The sequence below is a fragment of the Eleginops maclovinus genome, chromosome 9, assembly GCF_036324505.1.
Source record: "Eleginops maclovinus isolate JMC-PN-2008 ecotype Puerto Natales chromosome 9, JC_Emac_rtc_rv5, whole genome shotgun sequence".
NCBI lineage: Eukaryota > Metazoa > Chordata > Actinopteri > Perciformes > Eleginopidae > Eleginops > Eleginops maclovinus.
This window is the reverse complement of record NC_086357.1, coordinates 9,726,553-9,751,488: the sequence shown is the minus strand read 5'-3', so window position 1 is coordinate 9,751,488 and position 24,936 is coordinate 9,726,553. Positions and strand designations below refer to the sequence as shown.

Genomic DNA, 24,936 nt, shown 5'->3' with positions numbered 1-24,936 from the left:
CGCATTAATTCATAGAATAATTAAATGCAAAATAACTAATGTCTTGATAATATATGGTTGGGCTTGGATACCTTAAGACAGTCAACACAAATAAGTAAAGGGCCTAATTGAAGGCTCATCTACTGCTGATGCATAATAGAATGGCTTAGTTTGGATTATGTTTTAGCCATTTCCTTATGATTTGAGGATAACATTAATGTTTGTAATTGTTAAGGTTAGGCAAAGTAGTTCAATGCAGTTCTGGGAAAAAATGTGTTTACACTGACAATCTATTTTCCTATCTCTCTTCCTATCTGTCCAAGCTAATTCAACACCATTCAAATGCACATCAGTGAATGATTGAAGGATGGATGAAAATATTGCAGCTATGAGACAGTGTTTCAGATTTCCTTCAGTTATATTGGACATTGAAGGCTGCTGCTGGTTTGAACAGTTTTTTTTTTTTTTTGTTGTTGTTCAGTTTGCAACAATAAAGACTGTAAGCAGTACCGTTGCAGCTAACACATTATGATTGTTTCTGTAGCTTGTGTGGCAGCATTAAAGAAAACATACAACCCAAATGTATCCGTGGGGATTTGGTGGTAATGATGTAAAGAGAACTACATCCAAATGTAATATTCAAGTTGAGATCAGTAGATTATAATATAGGACGGACTCATCGCATGACAAAAAGTTCAGATTTTGGGGATCACTGCACCGCAGTTAGCTAAAATTCCAGATCAGGTAATTGCAGCTGCATGAGCATGGATGTAATTCTGTTAGTTCAGTCTGGTGCAATTTCATCTCTTTTATAGCTTACTGCCTCCCTTTCTCTCAAACACAGATGCACACACTCACAAATGCTCAGTCCAAGCTTATCTCCACATTCCAATGAGCACACACTAATTCACTTAAGGCTGACAAATCTTGCAGCCATATGCAGCGCAAACAGTCAGCTCAGTTTAGCTCTTTTGACCACTGCTGCGTCATCTCCCCCGTTTGAGTTCATCAGTTCACCACTCCGAGGGGGCCAAACCTCCCCCGTGCATTATGCATGCCCTCGTAGACCTAATTGAAACTGAAAATGTTATGTTCCACTCCGGTGCTCTCCTAATAGGCTGTCTCTCAGTAACCAGGCTTGTGAGGCAATTACAAACCAGAGCCACGAGACGAGATGGATCTCAAAGTGGGGGTGGGCACAGTGGGTGTGAGTGACTGCAAGTGTTTATACTGGGGGTCCTGCCCAGCTGAGAGTGGGGCTGAGTAGAGGTGAAGCCTATCTGACTAACTAATTATAGATGCCTTTTTGGCTTTGCCGTCATGCCTCTCACGGTTCCGTCTGAATGAGGGAACAGAGCCCTGGCAGATCAAAGAGATGTTGGCTCAGCTTTAAGGCCTCAAATCAGCAACAACTGGGCGCCAAGTGAGAGCAGCTAAGGTGGCATCCTTATCCATCGGTTTAAGGGGATGACATTTTGGGCCCGTTAACGCTGGCAGTTAAATCTAAATGTAAATCTTCTTCCGAGTTCTTCTTAGATTTTTTATGGATATAAGAACATTTTGAAATCACACAACTCAGGTCAGACTTTGGCTTTAACTTTCCAAAACGGAAAATAATATGAGTCCAGCTTTTTCATCTTCCACACAACTATATACCAATTAGTGTGCACAAATCTTTGTGGTTTAAACAATGCTTTGTACAAAGTATTGTTTATACATACCCTGCCTTATGTGGATTGTGGTTTTATGTGTTAAGTTAGTTTTGCTTCAGATTTTTCACCTTTGTTTGCGAAAGGGCGTCGTGCACGGTGCACCTGACAAAGCAGTTGCCAATCTTTTTAGTTGGCAACAGTGATACACAGCTGCCCTATATTGACTAAAGGAGCCAAACAGACTACCAGATCAGAACAAAAGCAAAGTATTCTTAACACAGACAAGCAAGGTTAAAGTAAACCAGAATGCACACAAACGAATCCACTGTTGAAATGGCCTCACGGTATGCTTCAGGCTTCCTATACTGTCCTCCTTCCCCGTGACCTGGGACACTTCCTTTTGTATAGGCGAACATCTATTACTGTCTCCCGAAGCCAGAAACCAGAGAGCAGAGTTGGTCCGGACCCCGCAGGTGTGAAGCTCCACAGAGAATTAATTAGAAAAGATGGAAAAGGTGGCTGAGGCAGTGCACTGGGTATAGCTCAGTATTCTGCTTCAGAGCTCTTAGCACAGCTGAAAGTGGTGCATAAGTTCAAACCAACATTTTACAAGTTCACAAAGTTCATACCTACTTCTTCGCTTTTCCAAAGGAGCACATCTGTGTTGACAGCAGCGCAGATGCTCATGTTCAGAAGTCAAGAAGTCTCGAATATGTGGCATAATGTGAATTTTCATAGTGAGTATTGAGTTTCTTTAATGCACTGAAGGTATATTCACACATAGTAAATGACAACTTTGTGTCTCTTCTTTGCCTTAAGTGGTAAGAAAGAAAGTAACTCAGCTGAGTTGAAGTAAAGTTGACATTTGAGAGCAGGCGAGGAGGTGTACAGTATTGTCAACTGCTGTGGTGTGCTAGTGAATACTGCATGCCGTTACCTTATATCCTGCCATGTTGATTTTCATGCCCCACGTGTCTCAATTTTCATACATTTCAGGGCCTATTGTATTGGATATCCCACTTGCTCAATACTGTGTTTCTTTTACGTTTGAAAAAATATAGAAATCTGGAGCTAGCATGAACTTCCCCTTTAACATGGGTCAAGTCGTGGTGATGGCACATGACCAAACTAACAAAAGGAATATTTACGGTGACATAAGACAAACACTTGGACATATAAGGTTGGTTAAAATCATGTTTTTGTTAATAATTAATGTAGTCTCAAATAGCAAATAGGTGTTTCTTTTGAACAACATCATCTTTTTTTCGTTGCCAAATGTTGAGTAGTGAGTGCAGTTCACAGAGAATTAATGACTGAACCTTGTGCGATAGGTGATGAACAATCCAGTGACAGTGCGCACAGCAAAGCCATCATTATTTTTAATTAACTTTCTCACCTGTTTTTTTCCACCGGGTTTGGCAGGGAAATGTTTAACTAAAGTGCTTTTTGACCCTGAAATGGACTGAAGCCTGATGACATTATGGCATTGAAGTTATGACGTGACAATTTTGAAAAAAGTCAATTTTATGCTTCTCTGAATCCCTGGACTAAAATGTCTAATCCTACAGAGTACCAGGTACTTGTCTTACTCTCTTGCGTAAATCATTCGAGCATGTTACAACATATCCGGCGGAAAAAGGACTTGAGGATAGCTTTTTTTCTTCATGGAAACTATTGTCGGTTGGTCACTAAGTATATCACTGCTTTTCACTACATTCATGTTGCAGAAAGAGGATCCTTAAAGGTGCCATAGAATAGAAAACTGTATTTACCTTGGCATAGTTGAATAAGGAGAGTTTGGTACATTGAACTGACATACTGTGAACCTCAAACACCATTGTTTCCTCCTTAACGTGCACATCATGAATATGCATATCACAGCAGTAAAACGGGCGAACGAGAACAATCCCTGTATGTGACGTCACACACGGTAGTCCAGCCCCAACATTTGCATACACCAGCTGCTGGAAACACTAACGCTAACACTTACTACTCCGGAACGTTGCTCTCCAATCTCAGACCAACTGGCGGTTCTTCAAATTCATCGGTTTCCTCCTCCGATAAAGGCTCAAACATGTAAGGTTGGATGCAAATAGCCTCCATGGTTCATCTCTCACAGTTTTGCGAACTTCACTTACTTCTGTGGGCTCTGAGGCAGCCATGGATCACTCCTTATAAACCAGCCATCAGAGCAGAGCTCGTCATAATTATTTAAATGAGCCCAAATAAGGCAATTCAGCTTGTTACATTCTAGGACCAAATCATAGGGTTGTAAATAGGCCTGTAAAACCGCCTCTGGACATTTTTTGGATCAACCAAAGTTATATATCTTCTTTGCAGATATCAGAGAACAATTTAAAATACCAGATAGATGCTTTCTATAGCACCTTTAAGTAACATTGAGCTGAAAATAAAGACACAATGTATTAGACAGCTAACTATGTTGGCTCTCCAGCTGGTTAGCTGCATAATAGCTCTATTGAAGTGGTGTTACGCCTTTTTTGTTTTAGTTGAAAGAGATATTGCACCAATCAGCGGACTACTTAGTTGTACTCAAATACCCAGGGCAACTTTAATGTAGGGGACACTGTCAATGCAGAGAGAAACTGTGTTGCCATTGAATACTAAAAGGGCAACATGTTAATGGCCTAGCACTGGACTTTATAATAGTTGTTTTAAATCATGTTTTTGCATATTTGAAGTTACTAATGTAGTCCTAAATAGCAAGGGGGAGTCATGACTCAACAACATAATTTCTTTATCTGTGTGAAATGTTGAGAACTGACTGCAGTTTACAGAGAAGTAATTGACTGTTAGCTACATTTGGATGGCAAATAGTACAGCACTAATTTATAATGAGGCAGTGTCATTAAGAGAGAGCATCAACACATGAGGGTAGTTCAATCGGCAAGGTCATTTAGTAAGGCGGATTTGGCACACCACCTCTCTCAGATGAACATGTTATTAACGTACAGTATGACAGTTTGACCTTAAAGTGAATTTCCTGCTTTAATTAGAATAATTAATGCCTTAATATAGCGAGGAATGCAACTTATTGTGAGCAGCCTAAAATGCACAGTAGATTATCTTCCATGGTCTTTCGTCTTCTTTGGTTTTTAATGTTCCCCATTAACATATAAGCCTTAATGGGAAAGGCTGCGAATTGCATTAATGATTTATAGAAAAAGAGACAAAGCTTCACATTTATTAGGAACACTGCCTGGAGGTTGAAATGAACAATCAGTTTCTGGAGATAGCCGTTGTTAAAGACTTGTTTGGTATTTACATATGTGAAAAGGTCACCAAAATTATTGCCTCGCCCACCTCTAATTGTCTGCACCTCCACTCTGTCCGACTTCCCTCAATGGTTGCTTTTTCAACCAATTATGTAAATTATCGGAATTAAAATCATGCCTGAGTTTTTACGATGACAAGATCTTTGCCCAAGTGATGTGCACTACAAAATGTTTCCTGTTTGGATGTGAGCCGAAAAACAGAAAGTCTCACAACAAAAAGCACTGTGCAGAAGATGATTACTTGATTGCGGATGGAAGCATCCTGAAAAATCTGGATAAGAGCTGTCAAACAACATATGGAGTGCTGCAGAAAAAACCCACTCTTTCACACCAAATAACTGTTGAGCTGATTTCCTCCACTTTCTTCTACTCCTGTTCCTCCTCCTCCTCCTTCTCCTCCTCCTCCTCCTCCTCCTCCTCCTCCTCCTCTGCCCCAATTACTTCCACAAATCTCGATCTTTAACTTCAACAAAATGCAGAGGAAATAAAGGAGAAAGATTATGATAATAGACCATGGAAAGACAGAAACAGGAATACTGGTGGTTAAGAGAAAGGCCTACTATTAAAGGAGTGTGAAATAGTGCATGCACATACATTCACGCATGCTTGCACTCATGCACAACCTCACACAGGGAGCTCATAAAAATGCAGTCTATTCGCAGCTAGCTTGGGCACCCATTAGGAATGAAAACTACACAGAGAGAGAAAGGGGGAATGAGGGAAAGAAAAGGAGAACAAGGGGTTCTGGATATTGGATTGAGGCAAAAAAGAAAGACTCTGACAAGATGTGGAAAGGGTGCTGATATGTCAGCTGTTATTTCCTTCCTCCTCCTGCAGCTCTCTCTGTCAGAACGGGGCTCGTCTGCAAGGAGGGGAAGGAGGGGAGCCCAGTGAGGGGGACATTAGCCCTCCAGCACTCACCAGAAGCCGCTGACGCTCATCAGTCTAAGAGCCCTCCAGCTATGGCATGGTATCATCTTAGAAATGACCTTGATTGATTGGTGCCAAAGACCTACCATCATTTCCAAACAAGCCCTAATGAGTTTTAATGCATGCCTTCTAATAGATATGTTCTAACTGGCGTGAATATTGAAATATTGAGTAGTCATTTTCAATTAATTAATCTGTTTAGGACTTGTCTAAGTGGTATTAAGTCATCTGTGACCTCTATGGACCAGAAGGTAATTATTTAGAGACCTCTAGAATTCTTCATTCCTTCAGAGAGTCGATCCGTCTCACCACTTTCAACCAGAACTTAGTGAGCCTGTATTTTCAATGAACCCTTTCTTCCTGTTTTTCTCAGGTGTTCCAGGCAAACTTTTTTTTCACTGACAGATGTTATGTTTCTTTGAATTCCTGGAGTTGCTGTCCAATCGTACCGAGTACCAGGGACTTGTTTTATCTTGGTTAAATCACATAAGCGTGACACAACATACATTTGAGAAGGAAAAAAATACATTGGCTAATGCTTTGCTCAGTCTGTATTGTGGTTCGTCTACCCTTCACTATATTCATTGTCCAGAGAACATGACACCAAGTTTACAACGGTGATAGCATCATCATCAGGACTTTGACCTTGACATTGCTGTTGAAGCGATTGCAATAATTCCTCCTAGCCCCAACATCCTCTGATCGAATATTTGGGATTTCACTTAGGGGTGTTGATCACCCTGATAGCATATACAATACCGTTTGCCAGTATCTATTTGCAGTGGCTGACAAGCTCTACTACTTACAATATTGAAATAGATTAGTTAATAAAGGTTCACATCGCTGTGCTGTTTATTGAGTGGGCTGTAAAAACAAAATAGCATGTATTACAAAAAGAGTTGAGTCCTAAAAAGCCAACATTCCAGATAATGGTGTCATCCCTGCCATACACACCTGAAGATATTACTGTCATTTTGTGAGATAGGGCAGTGAAAATCTTTCTTGTTTCCCTTTCAAATGTCACAGCGTTGGGTTGCTGACAGTCATAAGTCCACTTGGCTTAAATGTGAAGTATTGATCAAGAACAGCTCCCTGTCTTACTGTGCCTTGGACATACTGATATTCTGTGACATTTGATCATAGAAAGTTCTTTCTTTTTTTTCACATTAGTTATTTGAGTTGATTCCTAGGCATTGCAACATAATGTTGCTACACAGTATTTCATGATTTGTTTGGCTATGCGTTGTAAGTAATTTGAGTTGCGGCGTTGAGAGCTGAGATCATCTTTTTATGCATGTTATAGGAAAATATTTCACATTTATTTAGCAAAGCTGCCAAAGACAGAGCTATACCGCAGTGTATTTGTCAAAAGCTTATTTTTCATTTTCCCAAGACTGACAGCTAGAGTGAAAAACAGGATCTTGCCCCTCTGAAAAATTGGTTCTACTGTACAATTTGTATGTTTTCTGGTTTTGATTATAGTAGCAATGTCCTGACGTCCACAGGGGTTCATCATATTGTACATTCTGGTCAGGGTTGAAAGGAAAAAGCATGTTATTTTTCTACTTTTCATGAATACTACATCCAGTGAAATCCTGGATCCTTACAATATTTTCCAGTGTCAGGAAATGTTACCCTATGGTTGAATGAACAAAATGTCAAAGGGGCTTAGCTGTAAGCCAACAAAGCAGCTCTTTTTATGGTTCTGTGGACCAAGTTATATCTTCACCAAAAGCATGTCGATAGATCATAGCTGCTGTCAGCCTTTATATAGTTCAAAACATGTGGAGAGAAGATATTCAGCAATCAAGCACATGTTTCAATCCAAGCACTCATCATCCAATTAGACAGGAAGCGGCAGATGGCCGCTCGGCAGGGACAGCTGGTTTTGAGGTTTTCACTGTTTGTCTGTCCATCAGTGTGTCAATCATGTGCTGCTCTTGCTGAAGCTCTCACAAGTTTGAGGCTGAGACTGTCACAATTGTCAGGAATGTGTCATGAGCACCCTGCATCACTGAGATGAGGTGTTATGTTGGGAATGTTTGATAAAGCAACAGCTCCATCTAGTGTTAAAGGGTGTTTTTCATTATGGACATGCTTTTAGTGCTTCTGGCCGAAAGGCTTCTTTTTAAAACTTCAGATGCTTGATTACAGTGCGATATTTTAACACTCTGTTTGTAAACTTAACACCAGACTGCACTGAGAAAAATCGGTCGGTGCAGTAAAGTTTTGGATGTTTACCAAGTCCATCTAGTGGAGTGAAATGCCCTCTTAAATAAAGACTCACTTGATTGAGAAGCCGATGTTTGAAAGCAACTTACTATGGCACAACTATAACGTGTCTCAGTGTCTAACAGTTTTATTCACAATGTATCACTGGATTTTGGTAATTGCAAATGTGTTGAGTAACTTGCAACCCTAACCATAATTTCAATCCCTTGAAAACACTAATGGATCAGTTTAGGCCTGTCTTGAATTATAACATAATATAACTCTAATTTGACACATTTCTTTTTTTTTCTTTCGGTTCCTTTAACACTCATTTAGATTAATTAGATTCTTTAAAAAAGTGTGGTGAATATGTCGTGGGGAATCAACATCAGTAAAACCCTGAAACTGATTAATTGAGCCAATAATGTGTAAATGACATAATTGAGTCTTTTTGATACAAATGAGGGGTTATTATGTGAATTGCAGATAGTTTAGAATGTACTTGTGATACCTTAAAATAAGAAATCCAACCCAATTTCCAGTGACATCTCTAACAGCCACAATGGAGGGTGAGAACAAAAAAAAAAACCTTGAACCTCCAGGTCTTTTCAGCTTGACGCAATGAGTTATTTTTTGCCACCATACTACTACATACATACGCTAGTGTGAGCCTCACAAACACCTCAATATACACCAACTCCCTCTCCACTCCACCCCAACACACACTGGCTGTTTCTAAGGCTCCTGACAGTACAGAGAAAGAGAAAAAAGGAGATTGTAGAAGATGAGTTTGGCCTGTGAAGCATCGGGAATCAATGCATCCGGGCTTCCTTTGAACACTTACCATGTCGGATCCTGCAATGCAGAAGTAATGTTGAACAAAGGATAAACAGGTTAATTGAAATATTAAGCGAGGGCAGGCACAGGAAATCGAAAAACCCAAAGGCAATGGAGAAAATAAAAGATGTTTCTTTTATAAAGGTGATTTCCTGTAGATTAAGCTCTTATTTTCTGTCTTTGCTTTGCTGTTAAGGTTTTTGGAAAAGGCTGGGCCAACCTCCAAAATAACTCCTTGTTTTACAGAGCAGTGTCAACCAGGGCACCAAGCTTTCGCAACAGTGTCAATCTCAGCCCACATTCACTCCAAACTCTAATACCGAATACTTTTTTTTTTTTTGCCTGAGCCAATGCTCTTGACACAGGAATATGCTGCAGATGTCCTTCACCATGATGGGGTATATTTGGCACTACTGCGCACAGCAGGAAATATCAGACATTTACCTGCCATTGCCTTCTAGGGCCCCCACTCTGTCCTAGCTTTCATGAAGCTGTCTGACACTATCTTTACCCATGCATTTAAAGATGGAAAGGCAGGGGGAATAGAAGATAGATACCTTTGATCATCACTTCAGTCCCAGTACAGGCTGGAAAAGATTACAGGGGGGAAAAAAAAGAAAATGAGTTAGTCTGGCTCGTTAAAATGAGAATGAGGTCCATCGCTGTCTGCTGTAAATGAATAGGAACCCGAGGTCAGAGATGATTAAGAGCGTAATAAGTCCAGAGAGTAGTGCAGGATGTAATACACTGTGATCCTGGCGAAGCTTTTTGCATTTGTGTTGGTATTTTTTTTGTCTGGCATTTTGGTTACAATGTTCTTTTAATATGGCAAACTTGAAAGGAGGAAGAGCATGCAGTGACAGTAGTGCTGCTATTACTTGTGTTTCTTCAACCATTTATGATTAAATGGTTGCCTATCCCCATTTGGTGTCATTAGCTTCAAGTCAAACTAAAGAGGTAGAACAAAACCAGAAGCACATGGATGGAAACACAGGTTCACTGGTGCCTTGTGGAGAAAAATGGTCTGACCTTTTCTATTAGTGATTCTAACATTTAACAACAAAAGAACAAAATGTAAGGGGCATAACCATTTTACGTTGACAGTGTAAAGGTCAAACTGTGTCTTTCTCTATATCTCCCTTACAGCCATGGTCATTAAACATCACATACTTTAAATCCGACAACATTAAACTAGAAATGCCAACTGTATGAATATAAATAATATTTTCATAGTGACCTTGATGTTGAGAATTAAGTTGTGTAGACTCCCTGACAGTTTGAGCTGAGGCAGAGCTTTCTGTTGACACCCCACTGGTGAGTCATAAATTGCCGACGGATATTTTAAATTACAGACTACATAATAAGTCTCATCTCGGAAATGACTGCCTTGCTTATTTCTTTCCTTTAGTATTAACAATTTACTGCCAAGCCAGCCTGCGATCTCCAAAAACTGACTTTAAAGTTATTAACTTGCTATTTTATGACAGTCGCAGAGACAAAATGCTGAACGTTTCATCTATCTGATCAGATTAGCTACTCTGGAAAATTGAAATTTGGGTACATTGAATTTAGAGCTTAGAGATATTTATCGATGTGTCCAATCCATACATAACTCTTGTTTTTATTTTGCAGCCTGAAGAATGTGCATTAAGTATTGTCTAATCTTTTTTTTTATTGCAGAGCAATGTTAAGACATTAAAGGCATCAGTCACATTTCTTCCTCGTGTGTGTGGGGCAGCATGGTGGTGCACTCATGCATATTCCTCTGCTTGACTTCCACCCCTTCCTCAATATCTGCAGGAATGAGGGTGTTTTGTATAAAGACAGAGGAGGAGACAGTATTTATTATAACCTGCTAGAGCCCCAGGGGCTTACCACCTCATATTTCATCTTAATGTATCTTCACTCACAGGGTCCCATTTTTTTCCTGTCTCGCTGCAGCCGGGAAAACTTCAGAGGAGAGGAACAACAATGGCAAAGCAGGTGACTCCGTGTTCACAGTCAGTCTCACCTTGGCCTTATCTGGGGCTCCCATATCTCAACAGATTAAACTGCCTAAATTAGACTGTGCTCTCGCTGGACGCAGTGAGACGTCCCCCGGGAGCTGTAGAGGAACGATGGGGCTCTGCGGGAGTGGGGAGTGTAGTAACAGGCTGTGCAGGGCAGGCCATTATATGCCATGCCATGCTGGTTGGGTGGGCCCCACTGTGCCGCTCTGCATCTATGGTTTCTGCTCCATGATGAGGCCTATAGAGCCTTTTATGACAGAGTTTCTCACAGGACCTTATAAGAACCTCACTACAGAGCAGGTGAGGTACTGAGCTATGAATTCAGATATTTGTGAAACCATTGGTTTGCTCAGTTTTTGTTTGAATACTAACATCAGTTACTGCCAAAATGTTAATTTAATGCTTTGTTGCGTTGCTGTTTTAAACAATTACTTTAGGTATAACATTTACAAAACTGTCAAGGTGCTCAGAACATGTGTGCATTAGCTTTTAGAAGATGGAAAAAAGCTCATTATTAACAGGTTTAAAATAAGGAACTGATAGTTAATCATCTCTGTAATCTGATAATGAATACAGCAAATTGCATTGTCAATTATTACTGAATTTTATAATTGTTATTACAAGATTTTGCTTTTAGAAAATGCGGTTTGATTTGGCGGTTGCACTAAAAAAGAGAGGCTAGAAGGTTACTTTGGTAAGTATGTCGCCAAGGATATAAAAACATATTCACAGCAGCCTTGCCAGTTGTTTTGCCAGTTGTTATCCATATTTTTTATCAAGACACATTGATGGACTACCTGACAAAACAACCATTACTCTTGTGACTCAAAGGGTGAAAGTGTGAATTAATTAAGCATGTTACAGTATGAAGCAAGTCAATCACATGTTGTGTTAATAATTCAACATTTCATCTTAGCGGAAGCATTCTTATTTTAATATTAATTGCCTTTTTCATAATTTACCAACCTGTTATTTTCTCTCCATAAATGAAAGTATAATGTACAGCCATAGCAAACTGATTCAACCAGAATTGACGAGTGTAACATCAGTAGAGCCATCCTGTTTGCAGGAGTGAATTCAAAGCTTTTGTTCCATACTGAGGAGAACACCTAAAACAGTTGAATTAAAAAGGAAGAAGAAGGGGTCCTTCACACCTCTCCAAAGACTATCACTTTGTGATGCACAAGAGTGGATGGGAGCCACTTTGTTCACACAAATTATGGAACGTAGACTCAAGGTGTACTCATTTCTTGCTCAACCGTATATTTTGCAAATTACCTTTTGAAACTCCTGAGTGCCTTTTGAGATATCCTATAACTAAGTTTGTGAACAAAGTACAGATCGCACAACTGAACATCCTTTCTCAACCTTACCAACAAAGTGTTCTTGAGATTATAGTTGTTTCCGTGTAAGACTAGCACTAAACTGATACATTCTCACAAACTGTTCACTCAACACTCAATGAGCTCTCAATGACAATCTAAAGGATTATGAATTCTTAATCTTATAATTAAATATCTTAAAACACTTCAAGTAACACCATACATGTAGGTGAAGGATGGGGATCTGAAAGAGCACCACTGCCAAAAAACCCTTCTTTGAAAGTTGTTTAAGTCAAAGTAGGAGTGAAACACAAAAAAACACCTTGAGAAAAACGATTTAAGAGTCATATTTTCACTTAAAGGAATTTGGCTTTCAAGCTGCAGCCACTTAGTTTATTTGCATAATATCAAAATGTATCATCATGTCTCACTGCATTCCTAATGCTTCCTGTTCGATCCTGTAAATGCAAAGATGAATAGAGGTGGAACTGTATCTGGTGTTCTGCTCTCATCGTTTGAACAACTTATGAATAATTTCCCCAAAAAATAATAAGGTCTCTGTCTGCCCTTTTCTATCCAGGTGAATAGACAGGTGTATCCTGTGTGGACTTACTCCAGCCTGGTACTCCTCATCCCAGTCCTCTTGGTGACAGACTTCCTCAGGTACAAGCCTGTAATCATCCTCCAGGGGCTCAGCCACATCACAACGTTTGCACTGATACTAGTTGGCTCGGGGGTCCGCTGTGCTCAGTTGGCCTTCTTCAGCTACAGCATTGCAATGGCAGCAGACGTGGCCTATTTCTCCTACATTTACAGCGTGGTGCAGCCCAGCCACTATCAGAGAGTGACCAGTTATGTCAAAGCAGCCATACTGCTGGGCTACTCTGTGGGCGCTCTGCTGGGTCAACTGCTTCTGTCCTTGGGTGGGGTGTCCTTGTATTGCTTAGCTATTGTAACTCTTATTTCTGTCGCCATATCACTGATAACCTCCTTTTTCCTGCCCATGCCTAAGACTAGTTTATTTCTCAAGGGTACGTTATCTGCACAACAGGAGAGCTCAGGTGATGACAATCAGGAGTCCGAAAGCCAAGACGCGTTGGTGAAGATCCTGGCAGCTGCAAAGCATGTTGGGAGGATGTTCAAAAGGCTCACATTGGACTTTCAGAAATGTTATTCCTCTGTGGCTATGCTTTTCTTCTGCATATGGGCATCTACTATGAAATGTGGCTTCTACCAGGTTGCAGGGTACATCCAGCTCCTCTGGGTATATGTAGAGCCGCAAAACTTCACAGCCTTTAATGGAGCCGTGGACGGCATCAGCACATTGTCAGGTAACTAATGCACCATTATTACACTTGTATATCATGCTGGTTGCCTGGAGACCTGACAGCAATGATAAGACTTCTGCCTTCAAAGATATAGCCTACCGCATAACTCTCTGTTTTTTTTTTCATTTGAGCTGTTTCACACATTCCACTACAAAAATAATTGAGGAAGTACACACAGAGAAAAACACAATCCCTTTCTGTTATCAGTATTTTGCAAACCCCAAAAGTATGGCCGACAATGGGAGCAACATTAATTAGACTATTTAATTGCCTGCTCTCATCCCCAGATGGATATAGCAGCTGCTGCCATCCAGCCAGTACACTTTTATTGATTATAGTACTGATACATTCCTGTATTCCCCCAGAAGCCAAAGGCAATTACTCTGTGTAAACCACATCCAGCTGTATGCCTTTCACTTGTAAATGTTTCTGCACAACATGCAGTCAAGCTGTAGGGCCCGGTGCCTGATATTTCCCCAAAGATTCCTCTTGTATTCTCCTCTGTTCCACTCCTAGAAAAACCTCCCTGAGGAAAGAAACCTGGTGGATACCGATAGGGAAAATATGAATATGGATTACCTGCATGATAATATATGGCCGGAAAAGAACAACATCATTTACTTTTTCCCCCTATTCAGCTTATTAATAATGATGTGTCCTTGAGCTTGAAAACAATATTTTTCACAGCTCATTAGGAGGAAGATAAAACAAAATGTGCATTCCGAAAACAGAGTTGTGTTCTGTTTTATTGTTTTGTAAAGTATGATTTTCAAAGAGAAGGATTTTAGAGGGGACCTAGCTGTTTATCCAAGGTTTCATGCAGTTATTATGAATCATTTACACTTCAAACGTATATTTAACTTTAAAGATAATGTATTCATGACAGTTTCATTTAGGACATTCCCTTCCCCAGGTCACGAATGTCCAAGGTTTTAAATGTAATTTGCCGTCAAATTTTATGCAGAATATATTTTCGTATAGATTCAGGCAACAAACTGGAGCTCAACCTGCAAATTTAGATTGTACTCCCCCACATGCAACACACATACAGTGTGCTGTTATCTAATCAGCGTGAAAAGCCAAACACAGCATGAGGTTCCATATATTTCCTCATGTTTGCCACACATATTATAAATTGGTTCATAAGCAGTGTGATCCGCACGCCCATTTTGTTTGAACCTTTCAGAAAAGCGATTATAGTGAAACTGATGATGGCATCAAACTCAGGACAATGCTATTTGTTCCTGTTTGCAACCAAAACAAAACACTAGGTAAATGACGTAATTTATTTCAACCCCAAACCAAAAATCTTCTCCTTACAAAGAAGTTTTTTTCCCAAAACATTACCAAGCGTTTTACATCTGCAACGTTAACAAAGTGTTTACTGCAACTGTGGTAATTGTTTCACGCCTAAGGCTACCCGATGTGTTACAAAATAACGCTTAGGGGTTTGGGCTGACCAAGCGTGAAAAGCAGTAAATGAAAAGGGGCTGATACTTAGCGACTAACATTTAGGATCTCCTTGTTTTATAGATGACCATGTGGATCCACTTAATTGGTTCAGACTTTAATACTTTACATCGATTTCATGAAATGCTATTGAATTTTGGAAATTCATTGTTCCCAGTGAACAAACACTAATGAGTTCTGGAAAGTCTAGTTCCTCTTTTCATTTCAAATAAAATTGGTTAAATTATAAATTAAGGGCAAAAACAAATCCAATTAAACTGGGAGATGTGTACCAATATGGTATTTAGCCCAACATCCTGCTGTCTGAACTGTAGAGCTCAGCTGCGGTATTGACCTCGCTCTACAAAGCTGTACAGTTTGACACTACTGTGGAGAGAGCTCTTATTATTCAGGCTCCATTTGACCCCCCTCTGTTAATCAGAGCCGGGGGATTGATTATGTATGTCTTTAATACAAGGCTCGGGTGGGGTCCATGTTGGACGGTTAGCACTGATTGAACACGAATGGACGAGGACTCGATGGAAATGTACATTTAAATGAGTGCAGCAATTATACCGAGCCTCTCTATATTCGAGTAGATAAATAGCTCAGGGTGAATGGATCCATGTCTCTAGGGACATAGGCTTTCAACTATTTACACTCACCTGAATGAATGCTAATCAGGTTTAGAAGTTATTCAATCTCCAGCAATTATAATACAGATTTCAGAAGGCAGAGGTCGTTATAGTTTCAGAAAATGTGATAAACACATAGCGAGGGAGTAAAGGTAATTTATAAGGAAGAGAAAGACAGTGAGGAGACAAGTCCAGAGAGAATTAAAAAAGGAAGCCTAAAAAGAGGAATAAAAGGGGAGACAAGGGTCTTAAAATAGCCAATGCTGTTAAGTCTTGATTCCCCAATTTAACATCCTTTAGCAGGGATTAAAACCCCTTTACTCCTTATCATTTGGTGAGAGGAGCCTTGTGATGTGGCATGGTTGCACTGTGCTACCCTGTGGCTGAAATAAGAACTGCAGATGTTTTTCAATTGCCATTAAAACTACAGTATGTACATGTTCAACAACAATATCAAAGAGGAATTATAATAATAGTATGCTTCACTACTATAAATGGTCATACTTGTATATATGTATTGTGATTACTGATTGCATATTTATTTAAATGTGGGTCTAACTGAAGAAACAGTTGCTGAATATATTTTTAGAAGGGATAAATTGATTGATTTCAGAATTGCTTCTTTGAGTTTGCAGATTTTAAAAAGACAGCAAAACATTGACACAAAGACACATCACGAATACATTTATTATGATTGGTATGTGAAGGCCTATATTATTTGTTCTGGATCAAATAATATAGTGTTTGTTTTTAATACAGCAGCTCTCTCTATTTCTCTAGGCTATTACAGTTGTCTCTTTTGGAACCATGCGATATCCAGACAATGAAATGTCACGGTATAAATTGTTTCAACAGCAACGCCAGCAGATTAAAATATGTATTTTTTTAAAAAATGTTAAACAATATGGTGTCGGATTAGCCCTCATTATCTAAAACTCACTTGTCTTTGTTTAGATGTGTTTATTACTGATGCTCTTATTTGGTTGTTCTGTGGTTATAAACATGACCTTTAGCTTGTGTATTGTATTGTTGACCGAACACAAAGAGGTTTTGACTTTACTTTATTAGTTTGTTTTGCCCACCATGTGCATCAAGTTAAAACATCTGGCCAATAAAAAGACAAACAGCTTAACAATAGTCTTTGAAGTGTCCATTTACCCTGTTTTGCACCTCCTTAGTTCCACCATAGTAGTGCACTGACTATGATTGTGCTGTCCTGTAGGAGCTGCAGCCACTGTTGCCGTGGGACACATGTCTCTGGAGTGGTCCGTGTGGGGGGAACTGGTCCTGGGGGGTTTCACGTTCCTGATCGCTGGAGCTCTATTCCTTATGGATCGGACTGACAACATCTGGATCAGCTACACATGCTTCTTCCTCTTCAAAACAATTTACATGCAGCTCAGCACCATCTGCACGTAAGAATGCATTATGGATATGTCAGCAGCATCATTTGCATATTCTCTGAACAGGAAGAACAACTATTTAAATATTTAGATGTGTTCAAATCAATAAGGATGTTAGAAGCATATTATTTTATCTTTATTATATTATTCATTCCACTCTTTACAGCATGTCTTTTGTGGACAAAAGGTTATTTCTTTCAACAAATTGGCAACATATCTGGTTTGGTTATTGGACATTTTAAAAACTACACTAACTGATTTTTTCCTCATCTGCTGACAGCTTAATGTCTGATTCTACATTCATAATTTTACCAAAAGATGTTCTGCTTCAATCAGTGCTCTTTTATTTGAAGTAAATAGAATGGTTTGAAATGAGAACAACAAAGTCCCAATGACATGCAAAGGACAGGGTTCCTACCAAAGTGTAAATATAATATATTAGACTGATGTGCTGTGTTGGCGATACCCCTTGGTGTTACTTCACTAGCCCAGAATGTGCTTTTCACAGTAGGACTGAAATAAACTGCATGCATTGTGTTTTTAAAAAAAAGCCTTATGTTCCCCAAGAGAGGATTCAAATGAACAGCCGAGTCGTAGGAAGGGACTACAGTTGAACACTTTACAAAAACGTTGGACACATGCATAAATGTACTATGTTGGATTATAATATATGATGCCAAAAAGAAAATGTATGTGTCAAACAAAATCGGGTTATTTGGGCCAGAAGTCATGCTTAATGTCTACATGCAAGATGTTTACACTAATCATCAATATTTAAGGAAATTATTCCAGCTCTTTTCAATTCTCTTGGATATTTATCTTTATTTTTACTGCGACAAACTATTTTGTCAATACTGTCGGAAACATTAATAACGTTCACTATATTTCTTTCAGTTTGGAATGGCAATGTTACACAAAACTCGTCCAATCTGAAATATCTACTATACGATAAATTGCCGTGTTGGTCTTCAGAGGAAGCTACTGTATGACTTCAGTGATCCCTGACTTTTCTTTTGGTGCCTACATGACGTTGACCTTTTTAATTTTGATTGGAAGGAGTGTGTTCAAAACTATTAGATTGATGCCATTCAATTTGGTACCGATATCCACGTCCCCAGGAGATAAACCCTTATCACTTTGGTAATGACTCATCGTCTTGCAGCACAAAGGTTTGCACGACTCCGTTTTAAAGCTATATTGCGGGACATATTAGGTGCCATAAGCTGCCCTGGTTTTAAGAATGACATCTACTTCCGAATGATTGACAGGAAACAAACAAAAAAAGTGGTTATCAGGTAAAAATATTGTCGATGACAAAATATCTGCAAAACTAATGTAATCGAGATTAGCTAGACGTTTAATGCTAATAAGCATTTGTTTGCACGCTAAAAGTCAAAGAGTGATTATAGTTAATAGTACCGGCAAGCTAAATAGTTTGATAACATTATTATTTTTAGAATTACAGCATGCTAACAAAAGCATTCATCTGGAAGCAATGTTGGGCTATAGCATCACAACATATTCTAGGTAATTAAGGTGGTATGGATTGTTGATTGTGAATGATCTTTTATTTCATATCTGATTGTCCTATACTGTAGGTCTTCCTTCATATAAGAATAAGTTACTTTCATAAGCATCTCATTTGTGTAATTCCAAGTTTCCAGATAGCCAAGATGCTACAAAGGGAGCGCTATGCATTGGTATTTGGACTCAACAGTTTTGTAGGCACAATCCTCCAGAGTGTCCTTACCGCCGTTGTCATCAACACAAAGTCTCTGCAGTTAACCATCACCTCGCAGGTAATTCACTTCATAAATGTGTAGGTTCATGGACTACATATGCTTCATATGTTTTGGTTATCACTTTTAAAGAAAACATTCAATTAAATAAAACTTGAAATTTGGATTGTTACTTGAGAGATGACTAACAGTATAAATTGTAGAAATGAGAAGCAGATACAGTGTATGTGTAGATAATAATAACCACATGATGCTGTTTTAAGGGCATTCAATTAAAATACAGAGGTTGACAGAAGATCAGAGACAAAATGCAATAATTGGATTAACTAAATTACAGATTTACATAAACTAACATGTACAAGTCATGTTTTCATGTCTTTGCAGTTCCTCATCTACGCCTCGTACTTTGCTGCCATTTCCCTGCTGTTCACAGTCAGAGGTGTTTATACTGCCCTCCAAATGCAGTGTCCTGCCAGAAGCATCCAAGCAGAGAGAGACACCAACCTGCCAGAGGCCTCTCGCCTGTAAAGACCCTCAAAAGGAGCATCAGGATGGTTTCCCATAACTGTCATCAATTATCAAAGCAGGAAAACATGTTAAGAGATGATTATATAGATTAAGAAATTAAATCCAATTTAAAGTGACTTTGGTTGAGTTTTTTTAATTATTTTGTTATCAGTCTCTCATGAACAGGAATGAACTAATCCATTCTACAGACGTGCTGTGAATTAATTTGATTTGCAAGCCCTACATGATGCCACTAGAGGTCACTACCTGCACAACGTAAAATAAAAAAACACTACAATGCGACTGAGGTGGTTTAATCTAAACTCTGAAGTATTATGAGATTCTCATCATGTATGTGTACGTTTTCAAGGTATATACAAATAGTATGACCGAGTCAGCAAGCTATTCCAGGTTTTGGTCATTAACAGCTGTGAATTCCAGACATTTTTCCCAGTGCTGACATGTTTTTGCTCTATATTCTTTCAAATACTTATACATTTTTGTTAGCATATGTATGTATGTATGTATATATATATTTGCTTGATCCACATGGTTCTACAGTATATATTTGCTTCTTGTTTTTGTGGTTAAGCAACATGTATTTACCAGGTATCAGCCCCATTTGTTTTTGAGGAGAGGAGAAGAGCTTTGTTCAAAAAGGTCTGATTAACTCTGCTGTCTGGTGTTTTCATAAGGTATCTTATTTAATGAATACTAAAGAGCTTCTTTGACACTCAAAACTGGCATGAAATGTAAACTATACTTGCAACATTATCAGGTTAACCTACAGTAAGTGTTAATTAAGCAGTCTCATCCTGTTTGTTTTGGAGCCAGTTAATATCAGTCAACTACAACAAATGTGTGTTTCTGCTGGGTCATATGCTCGTTAAATGAAAATTAAAAGATGTGCGACAGAAGGGTCAATTAGTTTTAGAGTAAAATGATCTTGTGTTGAGGTTGCTACATTCATAGGCACACGTGTTTGACGGACGCAATATATATATTTTTTTTCAGGCAAAACATGCACTTTTTCAATTCTGTGGATAATATAAGAATCAGAATCAGAATACCTTTTTTCGGTCCACAGAGGGAAATACCATTGTTACAGCAAAGAGTCAAAGAAAGCTTTTTATCTCTCAAGAAACATGGATAAAAAAACATTGAAGATACAAAAGTAGAAATGACACAAGACTCACATCCAGTACCAATAACATGTTAGCAATATAGCAGCCAGGTGAAAGTTTAAAAGGTGGTAGTATAAATGACACAACTATTTACAGTATACAGTATATATGTGTGTGTGTGTGTGTGTGTGTGTGTGTGTGTGTGTGTGTGTGTGTGTGTGTGTGTGTGTGTGTGTGTGTGTGTGTGTGTGTGTGTGTGTGTGTGTGTGTGTGTGTGTGTGTTGGATCTACCAGGGGCCATTGTGGTTGTAAAGTCTGACCACTGCAGGAAGGAAGGACCTGCAGTATCTCTCCGTGAGACACCGCAAGTGCAGCACCCTGTCGCCTAAGGAGCCGCACAGTTCGGACAGGTGGTCCTGGAGGATTGTGTTGAGACTGTTCACACCCCTGTGCTAACCTGAGCAGACGCTAGGTTCCATTTTCAGAAGGGACTGAATGGAAAAATCAGTCACTGGTGTGTAGAGTTCTGGTGTTGTGTTTCTGTGGGTATTTGTAAGCAACTGTGACTGACAGAATACTGCTTTTATATGCTACTTTTTTTTATGGTTATTTCATTTTTTTGTTATGTTTTTAAGAAGGGGCAGGTACAATGAGATGTTCTTCTCCTTGCTGCTTTCCACCATGTGCTATAACATGTGTGTTAAGTGCAATTAAAATAACTGCCATGTGTTGAATAAATAAACACATAAATAAATAAAATAGTAGAAGAGAGTCGATGGTATTTAGCTATGATGTCACAGGTTTTATTTTGTGCAATGCTAGGAGGTTGGCTATAGGACTGTAGGTTGCCCCGACTTTCAGCATTAAATTATCTTGAAATCACCGTTTGAATTGCTTTGACATTTTGTAGAGACCTTTATGTTTCCATTGTCAAGCTATTTTCCTAACTTTGGTTATTCCATAACCTTTTTTCGTTGGCATTTATTACAATTTCAATATTGCAAAAGCTTTTGGGAGTAGCAATTGTCATCAGGCTAACATACTAAACTTACATTGCTAAAACATTATTATTATTATTATAAAGGATGTTATTTGAAGAATTTTTTGAAATAAGTGCATGTGTGAAAATATGTATAAGCGGTTAAATAACCACTAGAAGATTGAATATATTTAAATGATATTTCTCTGAAATACTTTAGTGTTGCTTTATCCGTTTTGGCTGGTATATAGCTTTGAACGTGTTTATGTGTACTACATGTATATCTGGACTCAAAATCTTTTCTGGTCGTAATTGTTTTGGATAAAATTTAAGAACGGTTCTCGTGTATGCACTGTGAATGTCTCAATGCGCCATAACTGTGTGACCCTGAAAAGTGAAGATCGCTAAAAGAAATTGAGTCATTGGTAATTGTATTACTCGTACTTGTGCTTCTCTTGCTGTGAAAAGTCAAAATGTCTTCTGTGGAAATGGCCTGTTGGGATCATGTGTCTCCCTGTGAGAACACAATCCTGGAAGTGATTACAAGTCTAGTAAAGGGAAATGTATAAAAAGCTTTTCAGTCACTACTGTCACACAGGGGTCTGAACGAGAATTGGTTTATCTTGAATTTGTAGTCTAGCAAGTGTACCTATAATTATTTACAGGAAACAGCTAGTTTCGAAGAATATATGGTTATTCATGAGAGTTCAGGCTTCAGATAAATCTACAAAAGGGTGTGTAGTGTTTATTAAGCTCTTCAAACACTGACAGTGTTGTAAGAATAAACAAGGAAACAGGTTGAAAAATCAACATCCTAAAGTCACACTGTTCAGCAATAAGCAGCTGATACACAAAGGTCATACACTCCTCATTCACCAACCGCTAAGAGAATAAAACAACCTTCAGATTTACTAAACGAGAGGCGGAAGCTCTAAAGATATATTTTTGTAATTATTAAGACTATCTGTACCCTTTTCAATTGATACAATTCTTTAAAACCACACAGATGGATCTGCCACCTTTAATGCAGATGTGCAATATGTGATCGTAAGTGAAGTTGATTAAAGCCATACATTCCTCAGTTTGTGCTTCATTGACTGAGAAAAAGTCCTATAATGCCAAATCTGATCTTCCTGCAACCACCACTTTTATTTGACGTGACAGTGATTAAGTTGGTGGCAAGGAAATACAACATATGTCTTTGCTTGTATTGCACAGTTTTTCAAAAGGAAAATTAGCATTACAAAATATGAGTTGCCTGGGTAGCTATACTGGTGTACCAGTGGCCGAAGGGTGACGATAGCAGGGTAAAGAACTCACCCGGAAAATGGCTGAGTCTTCCCTTTTGTTTGCATTTAGTTTGAATTTGTATTCCCAGAAAATGATTATGCTTGCATTGTTGTGTAACACGGAACATTTAGCAAGGTGCATTTAAATGAGTTCACATATTAGCCCGGGATCATTAAATCTGTTGTTTATTCATCAAAGTTGTTAATGTTTGTTGTTTAATTGTTTCAATTATTTGGCACATGCAATAAACAATAGAGTCCCCCCTCCCTGTATATCCCCCAATCATAATTATCTTGCCCCACGTCAAAAGTGTTCCCGGTATAATTACATCATTGTACCTATTTGAGCAGTTACATAAGCCGCCTCCTCAAAGCCATAGCTTCATTGTGTAAGCCATAATAATCAAGTTGATAAGTAACAGAGGGGAAACACAGGCACACCAGACGGTACTCTGTGTGTGATGGTGCCAAGCTAGAGTGAAAAGATGCTAAGGTCAGCATGATAATATGCCCACAATGACGCTAGCATGATTAGCCAGTGTAGTATTTACTATGTTCACACTTTTAGTATAATTTGCTAGCATGCTGAAATTAGCCTATTAGCAAGAAGGGAAAAAAAGAGTAAAGCCAGGGCTGATGCAAATATTTAGTCATTTCTCAAATGACTAGCTTTCAGGCCTTGACCAGTCACATTTGTATGTGTTATGCCAAACACGCACAACTTCGCATGTCAGACAAGTTGAGAGACTCATTTGTGGATTAAGTAATGTTGTGTGAAATGTTCCCTTCCGGTAGATTTCCGATTAGTCACCCAGAGAGACAACAGCGGTGTCTGACTGGGAAACCTGCAATACACAGCAGCTGCAGCGTCATGAAGGTCATACATCCCTGAGCAACTATGTGGGCGAACACTTTTCATCACTCTCCCTTTGTGGCCTGCTTCCTCGCATTTGAAAGGGCTTTGAATTACGCATAGCTTGAATGTCTGCTGACTGCTGGATAGACAGAGAAAAATAATTGCGCACAACGTTATTGCAAAAGCTCTCAGCTCTTTCAGTTTTGAAGTGCATCACCAAGAATGTGCATTTTATTATTTTGCATGAAGGCCAGGTGCAATCCTGATCAAAAATGCAACAAATGTATTTCTTTTCAAATCTTTTCATCAGATGCTGATTGCTTTCATTAACTGCCCATCAACTGCTATAAATATGTTTTCTTATCTGCAGTGAAGATGCAACAACTTTTTTTGATTGGATTATATTGATTCATTTTTAACATTTAAGATTTTCTTAACTAAATGGTTTTTTTTCAAAAATGTTTTAGTTGCTGCTGTCATGGCCATGACCATGCCTCATCAATGCCCTCTCGTGTGTCTATGTTTGAAAAAATAGGACTGAGGGCAGTGACTATTTTTTCTGTGAACCAATGCAATTATTACCTTGGGCTAATAAAACAACTACTTGACTAGAAAAGCCCTTTGTTAATGCCAGATGAGTCACAACTTAGCGTGGCTCATTTTCAAAACAATTTTGGCCACTTGTATCCACAAGATTGTTCTTTCAGTCATGACCATAGGTAAGGGTAGGACTGAAGCTTGACCAGTAGACAGAGAGCTTTGCCTTCTGGAGCAGCTCTTTTTTCGTCACAATGGTGTGGTAAAGCAACTTCAATACTGCACCCGCTGCTCTGATACTCTGCCCCATTTCACGCTCCATTGTTTCCTCACTCGAGAACAGGACCCCAAGATACATGAACTCCATCACTTGGGGTAAGGACTCATTCCCTACTCGGACTGGATAGTCCATCAGTTTCAGTGAGTGCTGAATGTCGCAGAGCGATGAAGCCACCAGAACCACATTATCTGCGAAAAGCAGTGATGCAAATGTAGCCCACCAACCTGCAGCCCCACTCCCCATGACTAGCACAGAAGTCCAGTAACAAAACACAGCTCGGGTTCAGATCAGGGAGGCCCTCCCAATCATGCCCCACAAAGTGTCTCCATCATTGCCCACATGTGTGTTGAAGTCTCCCAGCAAGACTAAGGAGTCCCCTTCAGGAGCCACCATACAGGACTCTGTCCAGGGTCTCCAAGAAGGCTGAATACTCTGAACCGCAGTTTGGTGTATAACCACCAGTCAAAGTTTTCTCCTCCATAGCCCGGGCGTAGGAAGGCGACACTCTCATCCACTTGGGTAAACTCCAAAGAACAATAGTGTCTAACCCCTATCAAGGAGTAAGGTTCCAGAG

General features: G+C 39.2%; 1 protein-coding gene across 1 annotated transcript; it reads left to right on the top strand.

Moving 5' to 3' along the window:
- Positions 1-11,009: 11,009 nt before the first annotated feature.
- Positions 11,010-19,335, top strand: LOC134869735 (thiamine transporter 2-like). The gene is made up of 5 exons (XM_063891617.1): positions 11,010-11,214; positions 12,817-13,567; positions 16,871-17,063; positions 18,709-18,850; positions 19,175-19,335. The coding sequence occupies exons 1-5, from the start codon at positions 11,023-11,025 to the stop codon at positions 19,316-19,318; spliced, it is 1,422 nt and encodes a 473-aa protein (XP_063747687.1). The 5' UTR covers positions 11,010-11,022; the 3' UTR covers positions 19,319-19,335.
- The last annotated feature ends 5,601 nt before the right edge of the window (positions 19,336-24,936 follow it).